The sequence below is a fragment of the Oryzias latipes genome, chromosome 22, assembly GCF_053564925.1.
Source record: "Oryzias latipes strain Hd-rR chromosome 22, Olatipes_Hd-rR_3.1".
Taxonomy (NCBI): Eukaryota; Metazoa; Chordata; class Actinopteri; order Beloniformes; family Adrianichthyidae; genus Oryzias; species Oryzias latipes.
Genome location: NC_136258.1, coordinates 20,888,663 through 20,905,945, shown reverse-complemented (window position 1 = coordinate 20,905,945; position 17,283 = coordinate 20,888,663). Strand labels below are relative to the sequence as shown.

At 38.0% G+C, this 17,283-nt stretch overlaps 1 protein-coding gene across 5 annotated transcripts in view; it reads right to left on the bottom strand.

Moving 5' to 3' along the window:
• Positions 1 to 23: 23 nt before the first annotated feature.
• The window catches only part of begain (brain-enriched guanylate kinase-associated), a 55,164-nt gene continuing 37,904 nt past the window's right edge, over positions 24 to 17,283 (bottom strand). For 3 of the 5 annotated variants that reach the window (XM_023951355.2, XM_078940592.1, XM_023951356.2), the window contains 3 exons: positions 14,477 to 14,584; positions 8,752 to 8,835; positions 1,481 to 5,309 (listed from right to left, as the gene is read on the bottom strand). In XM_023951355.2, the coding sequence (XP_023807123.1) occupies positions 3,783 to 5,309; positions 8,752 to 8,835; positions 14,477 to 14,584 (1,719 nt within the window). In that variant the 3' untranslated portion in view covers positions 1,481 to 3,782. Of the gene's footprint in view, positions 5,310 to 8,751; positions 8,836 to 14,476; positions 14,585 to 17,283 lie in introns of all 5 variants that reach the window. The other 2 variants (XM_078940591.1, XM_078940590.1) reach the window with 1 other exon arrangement.

The following is a 17,283-nucleotide window of genomic DNA, read 5'->3' as shown; positions in this document are numbered from 1 at the left end:
ATAATGCTCTTGAAGGTTTACAGTATCTTTCCAAACACCCATCTTTATTAAATAAATAGGCATACAACAAAAATATACAACCATGCATCAGACAGACAAACAGACAGACATGTTGACACTTAGACATGCCTGTTGGTCCTACAACAGGGCTGGAGGTAGGACGGAAGAACACACTTCAGCCACCGCATTCAGGGTCAAAACATTCAATAAATAGAACATCAACTGAACCTAGATAAAAAATAGACATAATCATATCATGTCATAACATATCACATCATAACTGTATTTGTATTGTTTCCATTCTTGCACATGGTTTCCTCCACAAAAATATAAATCCTTCTGTACAGTCATTACATTTGATTTCAACTCTATGTCCCCCTAAAGCTGCTTCACACATTGTATCAAATAAAGACTGTGGTTGGAGGGTTGTGTTGCTAGTTTCTCCCATTATAAAAAATGATGCTTAGGATCTTTGAAATTTACGGAGCCGGTGATTTGACATGCGTTAAAAAAAAATTATTCATCCTCACGAAAATAAATAATTCACGCGATAAGTCATTCATAAACACGGATGTGAGCAATACTTGGATTTGTATATCTGTATATCTCATGACAATGCATGAAAGACACGGAGGATGTTTAGAGATCGGATTTATTTATTTTAAAAAGCTCCACCGAAGCATCGGTAATCACGTCTCCATGTCTGAGTTCATTCACTTCCCATTTCGCACTCCGTCCTGCTGCAAAAGCCGCTTCCCGCCACTACTTCCGTGTCTCCGTGTGATCTACATTGATTCAAGAGGGGAAAAATAAAAACATGAATCAACCTAAGGGATCTATTTATTATTGTCTCGATGAAAATAAGAAAAATATCAAAAGATTTAGGAGGCCTGAGCTGGCTGCTTCCCCATACCGCAGCGGGTCTCTGTCTGCCGTCTCCATTTACATCAATGGTGCAGTGACAAAATATATTTTATTATTGCTTTAAACCAGTTATCTTATTTACAATAAAGATGTAATCAGAAGAATTTAAGTTTATTTACGGTTGAAAATACGGGGTGTGTAAAAGGTCACAATTATTTCGTGGGATTTTTTTTTGTTTTTTTACCCGTGTCAGGTCACGGGCTCTGTAGAAATTAACCCCATAACAACCTTATATGTGAGGAAATGAAGGAGGTAGAAGTATGGCACTACAAAAAACACTATCCCTTTCTTGCTGATTTCTTCCTGCAATACTACACGGAAACTTTTCTAAAAAGATGCTAAAACATTGTTATCCTTTTCTTCTTTGTGTGAGATCGAAGCATCTCTCGGTTGCTGGGCAGCAGGACTTTTTTCATTTATTTTTTTAACTTCTTCTCAGGATAGCATGCCTTTGATATTATCTACACACCTTCACTCAGGCAACTTTCACATTGATTCATTTGATGTAGCCTAACTTGGCATTCTGGTTTGTCTGTACCTGCTACTTTCTCATACATTTTCTTTTATTTAACTTCTTTTTTTGTTTAATTCCAAACTGCTAGCTGGTGTTTATGAACGACTTCCTAATAAAACTAGAGAAAAAAAAATCCCATTGGGTTTGTGCATCCAGTGCTAACAGCCTTAGAAAATTTGCATCCAGATTTATATTTTTCTGCATCGTCAAGTTTCCGTTCGTCTTTTATGGACCCAAATCTGCAGAAAATAACAGCATACATAATCGTTCACATATCGTGCAGTGTTTATCTGACGGCAACGACGTACACACTTCCAATAGTGTTCTTTTACATACAGTGATACTACTTTAGATATACAGCATGTACATGGTTAGGTGGTGTAAAGGAGATTTTCTTGTCCACTGAACATGGTTAAGGCAAATTCGCAGGAGTCCGACTCGAATACTTCGGTAGACACTGTTCAGTACAGCCGCCAATATAATTCTGTCCTTGTTGTACAAAAATATGAAAAGCCTTCGCTGTGTAAAATAAAGAACTACAGCTCACATAGTCATGACCAAGAGTTAGTACCGCTTTGATAAAAGTGGTAATTTCTTTAAAATGTAAAAACAGGAAGAAAATATCAAAAATTGGTCATTTACAACCTTTTAACAATGATTAAAACACATAATAGGCCTAAAAGGAGAAGGAACATGGAGGCAACATTAGGTACCCTCTTCCTGCTGTCATTGGGTTCACGAGGGTGGATTGCATTCAGGTGCCACTAATTCATTTAGAATTTTGTAAAGCTTGTAGTTTTTCCTACAAGTAGCCAAAGGATTTCAGAATATGGAAAAAAATACTACAATTATAAGAAGCTTAAGAAGTATATTTTACTCTAAAGGGAAAATCATTTGTCCTAAAATTGCAAAAACACTTGATGACTAAGATTCATTATATATCTTGGATATGAACAAATGGTCAGATGATGACAAAATGCAGTTGAGCGGCACTATTGCCAAGAGTCATGTTTCTCTCAAACCAACTCTAGAGCAATGCGGTACAAGAATAGTGATTTGGGTTTGCTTTGTTGCTGAAAGACCATTTTAGCCAATCGAGCTGTTCTTTGTACAAGAGCATTTCAGAGACGAGAGCTTTAGCTTAGCTTTAACCTGACAACAATGTAAAGACAAATAAAGAAATCCTAAGCAAATGCAACGCAAAATAAAAGTGTTGGAGTGATGTAGTCTGACCTCAACTCTGAGGAGATGCTGTTGTGGGACCTTAAGAGAGATGGGAATAAACTAATAACCTTAAGAACTTGATATAACAAAATATGAGGTATCAAAGAAACGGATGATCTTCATTAAAGTGAAAAGCAGAAAACGAATTTTTAAACTTTTCCTTCTAAGGATAAATAAGACATCTGTTGAACAAAATATATATTTAGCATTGTTGTTGTGTTTTTATTAACACTGTAATGTGCTTTTGGAAAACAACTCTACTGAAAATGTTGCATGCTGCTGTTATGTTTTTACACAGGAAACTAACTTTTAGCTATATCTACTTAAGATTTTTTTTACATCGCTTTGTAAACAATATTCATTCTGTACTTTTAATTGCACATTGATTTTTTTTAAACTAATAACTTTAAAGGTTATCCAGGTAATATTTGTCAGTCAATTTCAAGCAACACATGTGGAAAAATAGGTTTTGCTCGTAGATATTATAAAATATCAGATGGTATGTAAAACGATTTTTTTTACTTTTGTGCTAAAAGGTGGAATGTACCATTTATCAATAACAGTCTGTCTGCAAATGTGTCGTCTCGTCTTATTTGTGTGCATTTTACATCATGCATTTTGTCAAGAAGAAAAAAGGAAGGGATAAATCGCTTAACAGCTTGCAGTCGGTACAATTCACCACACATAATGGATGAGTTTTTTTTAGCCCAAATATGGGTAATTAAGTCATCCCATTACGGACACTTTAGTTCCACATCAATATTGTTTGCATTAAAGCAGGAATTAATGGACTTTTGCTGGTTATTCTTTCAGTGCACAACATCAAAAAAGAGCAAATAACATTAGCATTGCCATGTCGGATCGGCTGTTTCATTCTCACGGCTCCAATTAAAAACCTAATTACAAAAACCAAAACAGACTGAATAGCTGGTGTCAGGCTACACTGTAACAAGACAACAACAAAAAAGGTTGTAGACTTCATGACGCGTGCCTTGGCTAAGATACAGAAAAGGAAAACAACATCCCATCACAAGTATGCTTGCTGCAGAGACATAGTGCAGTACAGTACAGTTAGGAATTTTCATTGTCATGCATAAAATGAAAAGCTCTCCTCTTCTACTCAATTCAGGAGAGTACCATATAGCTGTGCCTTGGTCAAGCTGTCCTTCCTCGTCAGTCCTGTGCTGCCGAATTTTTGGTATCTTGGAGAGGTCTTCTTCGGGAGTGCGGGGCCGACACTGAGGGCAGAGCTGGAGCTTGGGCGCGGGCGAATGCTAGGCCTGGGGCTGGGGTAGTGCTGCAGACTGGAGGCTTCAAGAGAGCTTTGGTGTAGGGACTCTGCTGAGCTGTCCATGCTCAGGTTCACATAGTCCTTCTTGGCACTAATTGCTGCTGTCACTCCTCCACTGCCATCTTTGTCTCTAGAGCTCCCTGATAGGAACAGACTACATTCAGAGTCTTGACTGTCTTCCTTGGCTCTGTACAGCACAGATTTTTTGTCTTTGCTACGATGGTCTTTAGCTTTTTGGCCATGCCTAGGTGAAGGCATAGCAAAGCATTGGTCTAGGACACGGCTGTGGAAGACGTCGTCTCCATCATGGATGCCTCCTTGGAGAGAATCCTTGACTTTCCTAGAGGGGCACATTTCAAATTGATGTTCAGAGAAACTGTAGGGAGAGAGCCGACCTGTAATGTCGCGAAAAGAGGAGGAGAAGGTGTTGATGTCCTCCACACTGAGTTGTCTCCAGCGACTGCTAAGTTCGTCTTCTGAAACCTCGTCTCGGTTGTCCAAATCTCCTCCACAAGCCTGACCCAGCCCAGGAATGGGTCCCATGCTGTGGGATGAAGTCAGGTGAGGGGTGCTGGAGTGATAGGGTTCACTGAAGCAAGAAGCTGTCCTTGAGTAGGCTGGGGAGGTGCCCTTCAGTGGGCTCCTGGAGGTCACCATGTGCTGGATGCTGTGGGATTTGGAAAAACTCGGAGTGTCTTTGTCGTAAGGCATTGTGCCTTTTCGTTCATAGTCACCACTGCCCCCATTTCGCCAGTCCATGTATAGACCCTGGTGCGAAGAGGATAAGGTGCTGCTTAGAGTGCGTCCACACCCGCCACTAACTCCACCCTTCTCATCAGATGCAAGACTGAAGCTAGAGTAGGAGCTAGAAGCAGGAAGACTTCCAGCACCATATTCGTCGTGGGGGGGGAAGGGGGACGGAGGCTCATGGGAGAAACTTCCAGACTGAAAAGGATCGTCATCCGGGTTACTGTCCATGGAGTTCTGAGCGTGGATCTGTAGCAAATCTGTGTTGTGAAGATCCACGCTCTGCCTCCGCTCTGTATCTTGCCATCGTTCAGGGCAGTATAGGGCAGTGTCGCTGCAGTACAGGTCGGATGTCTTGTACGCAGCACGGCGGTTTAGGTGATCAGTACTTCCTGTTCCTGTTAGAAAATCCTCATTCTGGTGCTGGGGGCTAGGCGAACGGGTTGCAGAGACGCTGGTCCCTGCCTCAGGCTTCTCCAGAATCTTGGCTATTATGGATGTGGGGACTGTGTCAGAATACTTGGGGTGACACTCCGCCATTTTGGATCCTCTGCTTCGGTTTTTTTTCTCGATGTGGGAACTGATTCGTTCTTGAAAGTCAAGTGGCAACTAAGAAAAGAAAGAAAAGCAAGAAAAAATCTGAATTAAAAAACCTGTCTTTTTATACTAATTTACACTACCATTTTATTAAACATTTTTGTTTAAATCTGTATCAATGATAGTCACATTTTTTAAAGATTTAAGGACACACTCCAAAGAAAATTGTTTTTTTGGTGTTTTTAACATGTTCTTGTAGCATTTCTCTTAAGATGAAGGACAGACAATGTATAGAGAAAATTAAGGTTAAAATTGTGTTTCTGAGTATTTCTTTATTCAAATTGTTGTGAATAAGGAGCAAACGAAAAATTACGGGTTGAAAAAGCTTGTATTGTTCTGTTAAATCTACAATTGGGCGGCCATAAGTCCTCTGATCAGCTCCATTCTGATGCATCCACTTGTGGACAAATAGATCAACGTAGGTCTTTGTTTTCCTTGTCTGAGCTGGAATCTGGCTCAAGACTTTACGACTGGATAGCTCTGGAATTGCTTGCCATTTTTGTTGAACCAGTAATATTAGTTGGGGTTGGCAGGAGAAAGTGTAAACAAAGGAATGATGGGAAATGAGGGCAGGCTCACTCAGCGTCAACAGCCCCGCCCACAAATCACAGTTGAATTTGTGAAAAGTTATGCTGCTCTGCAGAAACTATAAACGACACAGGTTTTGTTTTTTTTTTGCCTAAAAAAATAAATAAAACAGACATAATCATATTAAAAAAAACCTCTGGGAACATTTTTACAGTAGATCAAAAGATGATCGGAATGGGACTTTGACTCATCTATTCTAGCCTTTTTAGAAAAGTACTTTTCTTTTGTTACAGCAAGCATCTAAAAGTAATTTTGTATACTGTGCGAGGACTACAATTTTTTTCGAATAATTTTGTCTTGCAAATATTGGTTAATTTTTAATATTTGTGTCCAACAAAGCCCCCATCTTTTTTAAACTGTCACCCTGTTTCTCTGTGTCCCTGGCCTCCCCTTGTCTTGTCTTGTCATCTGCCTCTCAGACAGAAGGGCAGATGCAAAATCTCTTTCATCACGTCATGTTTGAGGGAAAAAATGCTGTCAATTACAGACTGTCTTTTATGCACCATTTAAATTTGGTGGAGGTCAGTGGAAGCTGCTCCTGCTCCACCATGCTTTTTTGTGCTCCTTTTCCTAATTCTTTGTTTTCTTGCTTTTTCTTTCTTGCTCCACTAGCTTTTCAGCCAAAAAAAAAGAAAGAGAGAACCCCCCCAACTCTTTTTCTCCCTCCTATGCTCTTCCATGTTTTCTTTCTTTCTGTCTTTCTTCTGCCTGTCATCAAACACATAGCGGTTCTGCAGAATGAAATTAAACCAGTGCTCTGTGTCTCCAGCTGGGCATAAAAAACAGCCTCGGCTTTGTTAAGAATTAGAAGTTTGCCTTGGCATATAATAAGCCACATCTTTAAAGTCAGAGGTATTTTTAGCAGTGGTTGCCTCTTTCAGAATAACTAAAGATGGGATGGAGTTGAAGCTTAGAGGAGGGCAGGCTTGGGCAGCCTTATCAGTTATTTAATTCAAAAATTAAATAGAAGTCAAACAGATGAAAGTCCAAAAAAATTTGTTGCCCAAACAAATAACGTTCAAGCTTCTAACGGACTGATTTTCTGTTCTGGCTGCAGCTTTAATGTTTTCCAAAAAGAGTAATTAAGAGATCTGATGGTCAACAGAAGGAACAATGAAGGGTAATGTACATCACCATCTTTCAGTACATCAGGAAAGAGATTTATTTTGTGCTTGTGCCATGTTTTAGTGTTTAGATGCACATCATGCATGTGAGTTATGAAATACAAATTAAAGAAGTCCTGTCCCATGAGGATCTTTATAGGCCTAATTTATTAATTCTCAATCTCTAAAATTCAAATTTAGGGTTTTCAGTTCTCCTGAATCTTACATAACATAACATTCATAGAAGAAACTCTAAAATTTTAGTGAATTTCTTTGTCAAACATTTTTAGTCATTTGAGATTATATGAGATTAATACTCTGACACATCATTGGAGCTGGACCTCACATTATTCTGTTCTTTAGGGCAACCAGACTTTAAAGACCCACTCTGTTCATATTGTATTTATTTTAAAAACATTCCTATTGGTATTTTAATTATGCTGCTTTTAGACAAAACCAAAAAAACTGTGTCGTTTTCTTGGTCATAGTTTCTATGGAGCAGCAGTAGTTCATTAGGAATTTGCCTCTGAGTTGTGGGCGGACCCATTGGCACAAAGCAACCCTGTCCCACCTTCTCCTCCCTGTTGCTGAGAGCTTTTTGTTTACAAGCCAGTTTACAGCCCCTCACAATCCCAACTTAACATTACCGGTACAGTTTTGAGTCAGATGCCAGCTCGGACAAGAAAAACCAAGACGTACATGGATCTAGTCGTCAACCAGTAGATTCATCACATTGGAGTGGAACAGGGAGTTTTTGGCTCACCCAGTGTATTTTATATTCCTCCATCATGAGAAAAATGCCACAAAAACATGTTAAAAAAAAACAAATAAACCTAGTTTTATTGGAGTAGATATTTACAGGTTGATCTAGAAGACGTTTCTGTCAAAGTTCTGTGCAAATGTGATCTGGATGTTTGAGAATCTTCACAGAAATTTAACTTCAAAAACCTAGAAAGTGTGAAAAACAGAAAATCTGCAGATTTAACAGCTATGACTGGATCATATTTAAGGTTTACTTGACAAGTGGAAAACATAATTTTCAAGTTGATGTTTTCAAGTTCCACATTGCTGTGATCGAGTTTCACTGCATCGACATGTACTGAACATTAGTTGCCAACTGCATTGCCGCTTTACGTTTATAAAGCTCTGTTCAGTTTTCTTTGTTCATTTTAATGAATGACATTTTAATTTAGCAAAATTATTTTCTTTAATTTGATTTCTGTAGAAGTTGCAAATCTTAAAGTGAGAACTTGGTGTGTACAAGACTAAAAATATAAAGTTGATTAAACAGAAAACTGTCGTAAATTAATATTTTGTCCATCATAAACAAAATCTTTCTGTTGATTTTTTTCTTTTACACTGTCCATATTATATTGTCTTAACAGAGTTAACCACTTTGGGTTTATTATTTTAATTGTCTAATGTGTTGGTTCGGAGTGCACCTATTGTTTACATATTTAATTTGTTTTCCTCCTCAACCAGCTCTTCATCTTCTCACAATGCTTTGATTTATTATGGACAGCTGGGAAGCCGACAGACGCCACTTTAGACAGTTTCAATGGCACTATCTATTACAGGAGCTACACATCATAATTTCTGCACCATTTATGTTTGTTTTGATGCTGTTTGCTTTCATTCTATTTAAAATATATTTGTATTTTTAAACAGTATGACAGGAATATTAAAGCCTATTTCACCAAAGTTTTCTATTGCAATAAAAGTTGAACCTCTGACTTGTGAAGCAGGGAGAGAAGGGAACTCACCTCTGATAATTTGTGCGATCTGTAGTGGGACTTGGAGCACTGCAGCAGCTGAGCTGCCAGGTTGCAGTCTTTCCTATACAGGTCCTGTAAAAAGCACAACAATCATTTTTTAATCAGTGCACTTTTCTAAAGCTACGGACACAACAAGCTCATGGTGTTTACACTGAACAAGCAGAGAGGGGCTTCTTCTTCATTTTTCTATTGTTTACGAGTACAGTACTACTACTAGTGCTACTAAAGTTGGACGAGGCTTGGTGCGAAATGTTGAAGCAGTGCAAATCTCGTGAATCTTGCTCCTTTTTTTTCTTCTTTTAATTGCTCGATTCCGATATATGAAAGATTTGATGTCACATGATTCCGTCAGGGCAAAAACCGCAATTATTAATTTCCACTATATGATCAATTTCCAAACGGTTGGCACTTCTGTGACTTGTAAGAGCTGACTTCCATACTTCACTACCAAATCCGAGTCCCTAATCGGTCAAAGTTTGACCTGGTTTAACTGTCAATGCGTGTTCAATGGCCGTCTGTGTAATACGTAGAGCCCAAAAACGGTTGTAGAAACTTGTGTGGCGATGCAACAAGGGGAGAGTTTAGAACGTAGAAGCCCAAACACTAATTTACCCACATTTACAAAGTCTTTTTACTGGGAGTGGCCACTTGAATGCTTGTTACCAAGCGTTACCTGTAGCTTGACGTGTAGCATCAAGTTTTGAAACATAGTTAAAAAAATGTTGGTTTTAAAAAATAGGTTTTTTACTCCAATTTATTTTTTCGTACATTTTTTTTTAACTTTTTGTATATTTTTTTATTTTTTATCTTATTTTTGAGTCGGCTTTATGCTAACATCAAGTGTTATGTAACAATAAAAATCTTAAAATCCTTTGTTTACTTGCTTAAATACTTTGCTTTTGGGCATAGAATATGGGTTTTATTCTATTAAATACTGTACTTCATTCTAAAGAGTCTGTTAAAATGAGATTTTTTTAAATTGAAAATTTCCCTTTTGTAGTTGGTTAGGCACATTTTATAATTTTTACATTCACAGGACCTGAATGCATGTAATACCGGTTGCATGGTCGGTGGTTTTAAGGTAAATCATCTGATGTATGCAGATGATTTAGTTGTCTTCAGCCCCAGCAGCTCCGGATTACAACAACTTTTAAATGTCTGTTCTGAATTGATGTCATGATTTGTCGTACAAGGGATGATGTTGCATTGAATTTTCCTGCTTTTAAACTTTCTGATTCTGAGCTTGCTGTCTGTCTCAAAGTCAAATATCGTGGTTATATCATCAACGATAAACTTACAGTTGACGATGATATCCACAGACAACGGTGTATTTTATATGCTCAGGCAAACACGGTTGCACACAGGTTTTATTCATGCTCGGACAATCTTACTGCACACCTTTGTATACGGCCCACCTGTGGACAAATTATAGGGCATCCAGCATGAGGAAGCTACAAGTAGCCTATAATGATGCCCTAAGGATTTCACTAAAACAGCCTTGGTGGTGCAGCGCATGCAGTTTGTTTGTTGGTGCTACAGTTAATACTCTCCAAGCTTTATTAAGACTTTTTATCTATGGGTTTTTTTATCGTCTTAATGCTTCAAATATTGAAATCATTTTAACTGTCACCAATGCAAAGCACAGTACTTTTATACACCAATCCCCTATTTGGAGGTTTTGGTACAGTCGTCTTTTTTAAACTTTTAAGTTTGTTTGTTTTTAAAGTCAGCAGTTTTAGTCTTTTTATTAAGTTCATGATACCTGGTTATTTTACTGTTCTTATACTTTTATGTAATTGTTTTTATATTCCTATGTCATTGATTTTTATACTTTTAAGACATCTTTTAAAAAAAAAATACTTTTTATGAAATTGTTCTTATACTTGTTTGAGTGTTCTATTTTTATCCTTAAGTCTTTTATATGTTTTGTGTATTTTGTGGCAAATGGACTTTGAGTCTGTAATAAAGCTTATTATTATTATTATTATTATTATCATTACGTCATTTTTTTGTAATATCCTTTCTACCCAGAGTTATGGATAGTTTTTTTTTAATGGCACATGTACTTCTCAGCATCTTTCACCCAGATAAAGTGAAGCTCTGTCCGTCTTTGCTCCTTTTTCTCACTCCCTGTTGAATGCGTGTTTTTCGGCTCTCCGTCAACGTGAGGGTGGTCCACTGGGTGCAAAGGAACCTCGCCTTTCCCTTTTGTGTTCCGGCTCGTCTGCGTGTGGGTGGTTAGCTGGATTAGTTCTTCCCCTCTCCCTCTTTTGTTATTCTGTCCACTTCTAAAGGTCAGTTTTGCAGCATTGTGGCCCCTTGTGCCATCAACCCCACTGCCTAAAAAATGTCACTGAAGTCTTCTCTTTAACACTTTCAGCTGTCTTTGTGTCATGTCAATCTGTGGTTTTTCACTTCCTTGTATGATGTAGACGTTTCTAATGGTTTATTTGATATGACTAGATGTCTTTTTGCATTTTTTTATTAAGTTGTTTTTTGTTGTTTTCCAAATCAGCAGCTTAGATGTACATTGACTCTAGTTGACAATGAATTTGATAGTCTGGCATAGACTATTAACTATACATTTGTGTAAATTGACCAAGGTCATCACACATCTGCTGTCCATCTTTAATCTAGTTTCACTTGGAGCCACATCTTGTGCTCTGCAATCATCAGGCTTGACGACAAAAAGAAAACCAGAGGAACTGACAGTTGATTTGAAAAAAAAAAAAAAAAACATGCCATAAAGGTCTTTTTTTTAGGTCCCTCTCCTAAGCCACAGACACATATAACTGCACAGATAATCTCTGACGTCCTGAAAATGATGCCTGAATGGATGACATGCTGGCTCCGCTTATTTCTTTTCCTTTCGCGTTTTTCCCACACCAAATCAGCTTCCTCCATCTAGTCCTGTCTTCTGCATCCTCTACTCTAACAACACCAGCTAGCTTGACGTCTTCATTCACTGCATCCATAGTGTTCCATTAATAGCATCTGGGTGGTAAAGTTAAGTTTGAAGGTCTGTTGGGTTCCCTCACCAATGAGAAAGACACGGCCCTAAAAATGCTCAAATTGAGTTCTGTTCAAATCAAAACGGTAGTTTTTTAAAAATATTGCCCCCACCCCAACAGTTTTCATGAATAGAAAGTTGTTGTTTTTAAAAAAAAATATTTTTAAAACTTGACTGTAAATATTTTTTTCATTTTGGTGTAAAATTAGACTTCTTTAACATGGTAGACAATGGAACCTGCCTCCAGTGGTGTCTTTTAAAATTGCAGCACTTTACACTTTCTTTTTTTTTGGCTTGTTCAAAAATAAAAGATACAGTTTTCTGTGCCATATGAAATGAAACGTTGAGATTAACTCACTGTGCACACTTTTCATGAATGTCTAAGAAGATCCAGTTCATTTCAGTTTGACCACAAACAGAAAATAAAAATTTCTTTTTTTTCTGTGTGGGTTGAATGAAGTTTGAGAACAAAATTGTTTTCTAATTTTTATTTGAATGAAAAATAAATATTTAAATGTAGTTGGATGGGGCAAGAAACATCTGCCCTGCCTGCAGTTAGAAATAAAATAGTTTTTGATTTATTAATAATTCCTGAAAAAAGGCACTAAATCCTAACATTAACATTTTTCAATGTAAAACCAAAGTGCTTCATTTCCAGCCAAAGGTACGACAAGGCAGGCGTTTTATTCTGAAAACACAAATCTTTTGTCTTATACAGTGCCTGTTTCCTCTTCTGCTTTAAAAGTAGCGCAGTTTTTGGATTATTAAATAATTCTTTATTTAAAAACACAAAGTGTGAGTTTTGTTTTAACACTTGGGTTACAAGAATATAAACTATAATTTACTCAACATTTTGGAAAAAAAAACACTTGAAGTACAATAATCAAGGAATAAATTAAAATTTAAAAATCTTATAATGCTAAAACATATTTGGAAATACAATTTTAAAAAACAAATTCACGTAGTAGCTACATTTTATTTTAAAAAAGCTTTTCATTTCTGGAATTCTTATTTTCAATTTCCTGCCATTTGAAATCCTTTATCCTTTTATTTAGCAATCATTTTATTTATTTTAGAATTTATTAGTGATCATTTAAATACTGTGTTACTATTTCACGGACCCTCCTGGTAACATTCAGTATTATCTATACACAATTACAGGAGTATAATAGGGCTCTAGGTATAGAACATAAGTATTTCCTGTCATTTATGGATATAACTAGTGTTTCTTTTGCAACGATTTCTTATTTTATATAATATGAAAGTTATTATGTCTTTTTGTGTGTTTTTTTTATTTTGCACCTCATTTAATGTTTTTTTGAGTAGTTGAATTGGGATCCTTTTATACTTGTTTTAGTGATTCAGCAACAATTAAAAAAGTTTTTATTGTGAAAACCAACTCTAAGCTTTTTTGGTCCTTGTGGATTACTCTGTTATATATTATTGGCAAAATCGAATAATCCCTACAACTCTTGACTGTACAGGTTTATCTTTTCGATTTAATGAAGGCAAAGAACATTTAATTTAGTGTGATGCATTTGCATGCCTCACTTTATGCTCAAAGTCAGCACTCTTGGCTTTGCCAGAGGAAATGTCTGGCTCTTTGCTGGCCCTGAAGGGGCACAGTATCCCCCCATTAAAGGTGAACTTTGATCTTCATCTACCTGGGCGTACTGAGAGAGGATTGTCAAAATGCTCCACGCTTCAGGAGAGGAAGAAAGGGAGGAAAGTCAGCCTAACCGGCTGCCTCCACACAGAAGAGAAGTTAAAATCACTTCAAAGCAAGCGAGCGACCAGGCCGCCATATGCCCTTCAGCTCAGTTTCGAGAGTCCCCCACTCCAGTTTCTGCCATCCCAGAGGATGCCCATTGATTTGTGCATAATCACTATAAAACACCCAGTGGCTTACCGTTAATCTTTTCTCTGCTGGGGCACCTTGACAGACAACTATCTAGGATGTTGAAAAAAAGTAAAATGGGGATCTGGCTTGCAGTAAGAATGGGTTAACGGTGAAGACTGCCGATGTGGCAGACGGAAGTTTTTGAAAACCCCTTTTAAAGGGTGGGGAAGGGCAAAATCCTGAGAGCTCCAAGGATCTTCTGGTACTTTTAATTTGTGTTCCTCCAGACATCATTTATGCTTGTTCTTAGACACATTTTCATGCAAACAAGTTAAAACAGTTTGTACACTACTTACAATAAGTTATGGGGATATTGTAAAAAAAGAACTGGAAGCCGTAAACACAGTGTTTCACTTCACAGATTTTCAGGACAGGGAGCCAATTGTATTGATGTGATAAACACATACATGTGTTACACATACATCAGTCAGTGCAAAACTCTTTTGGTTTTGTAGATGGCCCAGTCACTGCACGATTTTACCTCAGAAACATCATAGAACCCATCACCATTCCCCAACTCCATCAGCACACTTCTAACTTTCTGTTCATGAGTGTTAATGCTCCTCCACATGGTGCCATAATTGTCAAAGCAGTTCATAAATATCAAATATGAAAATGGTGTTGCTTCTCATCTATTATTAGTAATATCAAAGGGAACTTTCCATTAAAATTCAAACCAAATAGGAAAAGGGCTCATGTAAATAACACTAACTTATTTTGAGAAGTGTAAATAGGTTACTGGATGTCCTTGTGCATGTGTGCACACCAGCCAGAGATGTTGCTAAGACTTGCAGAGCACTCACGTTGTCCTCTCTGAGTTTATTAATGGTGATCTTGGCCTCCATGAGGTGGTTGTTGAGTACAATGATTTCTCGGCTGAGGGCTCTCTTTTCCTCTTCATGATGCTGGGACTGCAGAGACGGAAAGTAAACAGTCAAAAGAAAAACTCAAGCAGGAGTTAAAAAAAAGAGGGAGTGTAAAAAGAAAAGTGGTAAGATAATAAAAAAACAACAACAGGAAAGACAGAGTTGAGGGAGCAACTGAGGGGAAGAATAACATGATAACAGAGGCAGAAAAAATGAAACACCCTCAAGTCAGCGTCAGTGGAAAGTTAGTGGCTGGCAGCAGGTCTTAATTAAAAGAAGATTACACTTGCCAGAGCTCATATCGTATCAATTACTCTGGGAGTACGAGTACGAGGCGTAGAGGGAACAGAAAGAGGAGAGAAAAATAAAGAGAGGTGGAAAGTGATAAAGATAAATGAAACACTCATTTCATTCCCAATGATTACTGTCAAATAAATTCAAATTGAGTCCGCCGGAGTGACATCTGAGTCTTCCTAACAATGCAGTTTAACTGCGCTAATGTCTGGCATTTTGCTGGTGTATCTTCCGCTCTGCCAACTTTCATCTCAGCAGCTATTTGTTCTGAGTTTTGCCACAGATGGAGCAAATAATCCCAATGATCTGACCTGTTTGTGCGGCTGTCAGGACACTGCTTCCTAATCGAGCTCAGTAAACCTTTTTTTTCTAACGCTTTTGCAAAAGACATTAATAGTCCCCCAAGGGGAAATGACACTCTCCGGCCACTTTATTAGGAACACCTTGCTAGTACTGGGTTGGACACCCTTTTGCCTTAATCCTTTGTGGAATAAATATAACAAGGTACTGAAAACATTCATCAGAGACTTTAGTCATTATAGTCATGACAGCATCACACAGTTGCTGCAGATCTGTCAGCTGCACATCCATAATGCCAATCTCCTTTTCCACTACATCCCAAGGGTGCTCTATCGGGTTGAGATCTGGTGACTGTGGAGGCCATTTGAGTCCTGTGAACTCATTGTCATGTTCAAAAATATCTTGAGATGATTCCAGCTTTATGACATGGCGCCCTATCCTGCTCGAAGTAGCCATCAGAAGATGGTACACTGTGGTCATAACGGGATGGACAATTCTCAGGTAAGCTGTGGTGTTGTAACCATGCTCAATTGGTACTAAGGGGCCCAAAGATTGGCAAGAAAATATCCTGCGCACCATTACACCACCACCACCAGCCTGAACTGTTGAAACAAGGCAGGATGGATCCATGCTTTCATGTTGTTGAGACCAAATTCGGACCCTACCATCTGAATGTGGCAGCAGAAATGGAGACTCATCAAATCAAATCAAATCAACCTTTATTTATATAGCACTTTTTCAACAACATATGTCACTCAAAGTGCTGTGCATAAAATACAATAAAATTTAAAAACAAGATGACAAGACAAACCGTGCGACAACGCCCCCCCCCCCCCAAAAAAAAAAAAAAAACCACACACACACACACACACCCACAGACACACACACATCAATAAATAAATGAATAAATAAATTAAAAAAGTGCTAAAATGATAGAATGTAGAGACCAGGCTTTGTCCTGAAGTGGGGAAACGACCAGACAACGGTTTTCCAATCTTCTATTGTCCAGTTCTGATGAGCCGGTGTGAATTGTAGCTTCAGCTTCCTGTTCCTAGCTGAAAGGTCTTCTGCTGCTGTAGTCCATTTGCCACAAAGTTGGACGTGTTGTACGTTCAGAGATGCTCTTCTGCAGACTTCAGTTGTAACCAAGATCTTTTTTGAGTTCCTGTTGCCTTTCTATCAGCTGGAACTAGTCTGGCCATTTTTCTGCTCACAGAACTGCTGCTCACTGGATATTTTCTTTTTTTTTCTGGACAATTCTTTGTTAATCCTAAAGTTGGTTGTGGGTGAAAATCCCAGTAGATCAGCAGTTTCTGAAATACTCAGTGCAGCCCGTCTGGCACCAACAACCATGCTGCGTTCAAAGTCACTTCAAACAACTTTCATCCCCATTCTGATGCTTTGTTTGAACAGCAGCAGATCGTCTTGACCATTTCTACATGCCTAAATGCATTGAGCTGCTGCCATGTGATTGGCTGATTAGAATTTTGCATTAACAACCAGTTGGACAGGTATACCTAATAAAGTGGCCAGTGTAGAGTATACTATCTTTTTGTGCATGGATAAAAAATACAAGATATTTTAAAAACAACTATTTACTGGCACCTTTCTTGTGCCTGCTTTTTCTTGTTAATATGAAAAAGGCAACTGCAAGTTCTGTTTACTTTTTAATACTTATAACAAATCTATTTTCTACTTAAATTGATGCACTGCCTGCCAGCTTGGTGCTAACAGCAGTGTACAACTGTGAAAGCTGTTTGGCACATATCAAAAGATAATCCGAGGCTTTGAAGCTGAAAACAGATACAGATCTTTAGTTCTCACCAAAGCTGCTGACTTTGGTTTATTAATCTAATCGATCTTCAAAAAAATGCTGGCGCTCACGTTGGATACAATGATCTGAGACAGTGACATGCTTTACAAAAGGCGCTGCATAATCCTAATAGGCTTAAAATTGTGAGAATGATCTTCCAGTGTATTTTTAAGGGTTAGGGGGCGGCGTACTTTTAATTATTAGCGCTATGGCCAGCGGAGAAAGCGCAGCTGCACACACTGATTGTTTCTATCTCCTCGCTGCGTTGGATACACATGCTTTCTTCTCAAGATGTTCTTATCAGTTGATGGCCCACATTAAAGAGAAATGCATCTAG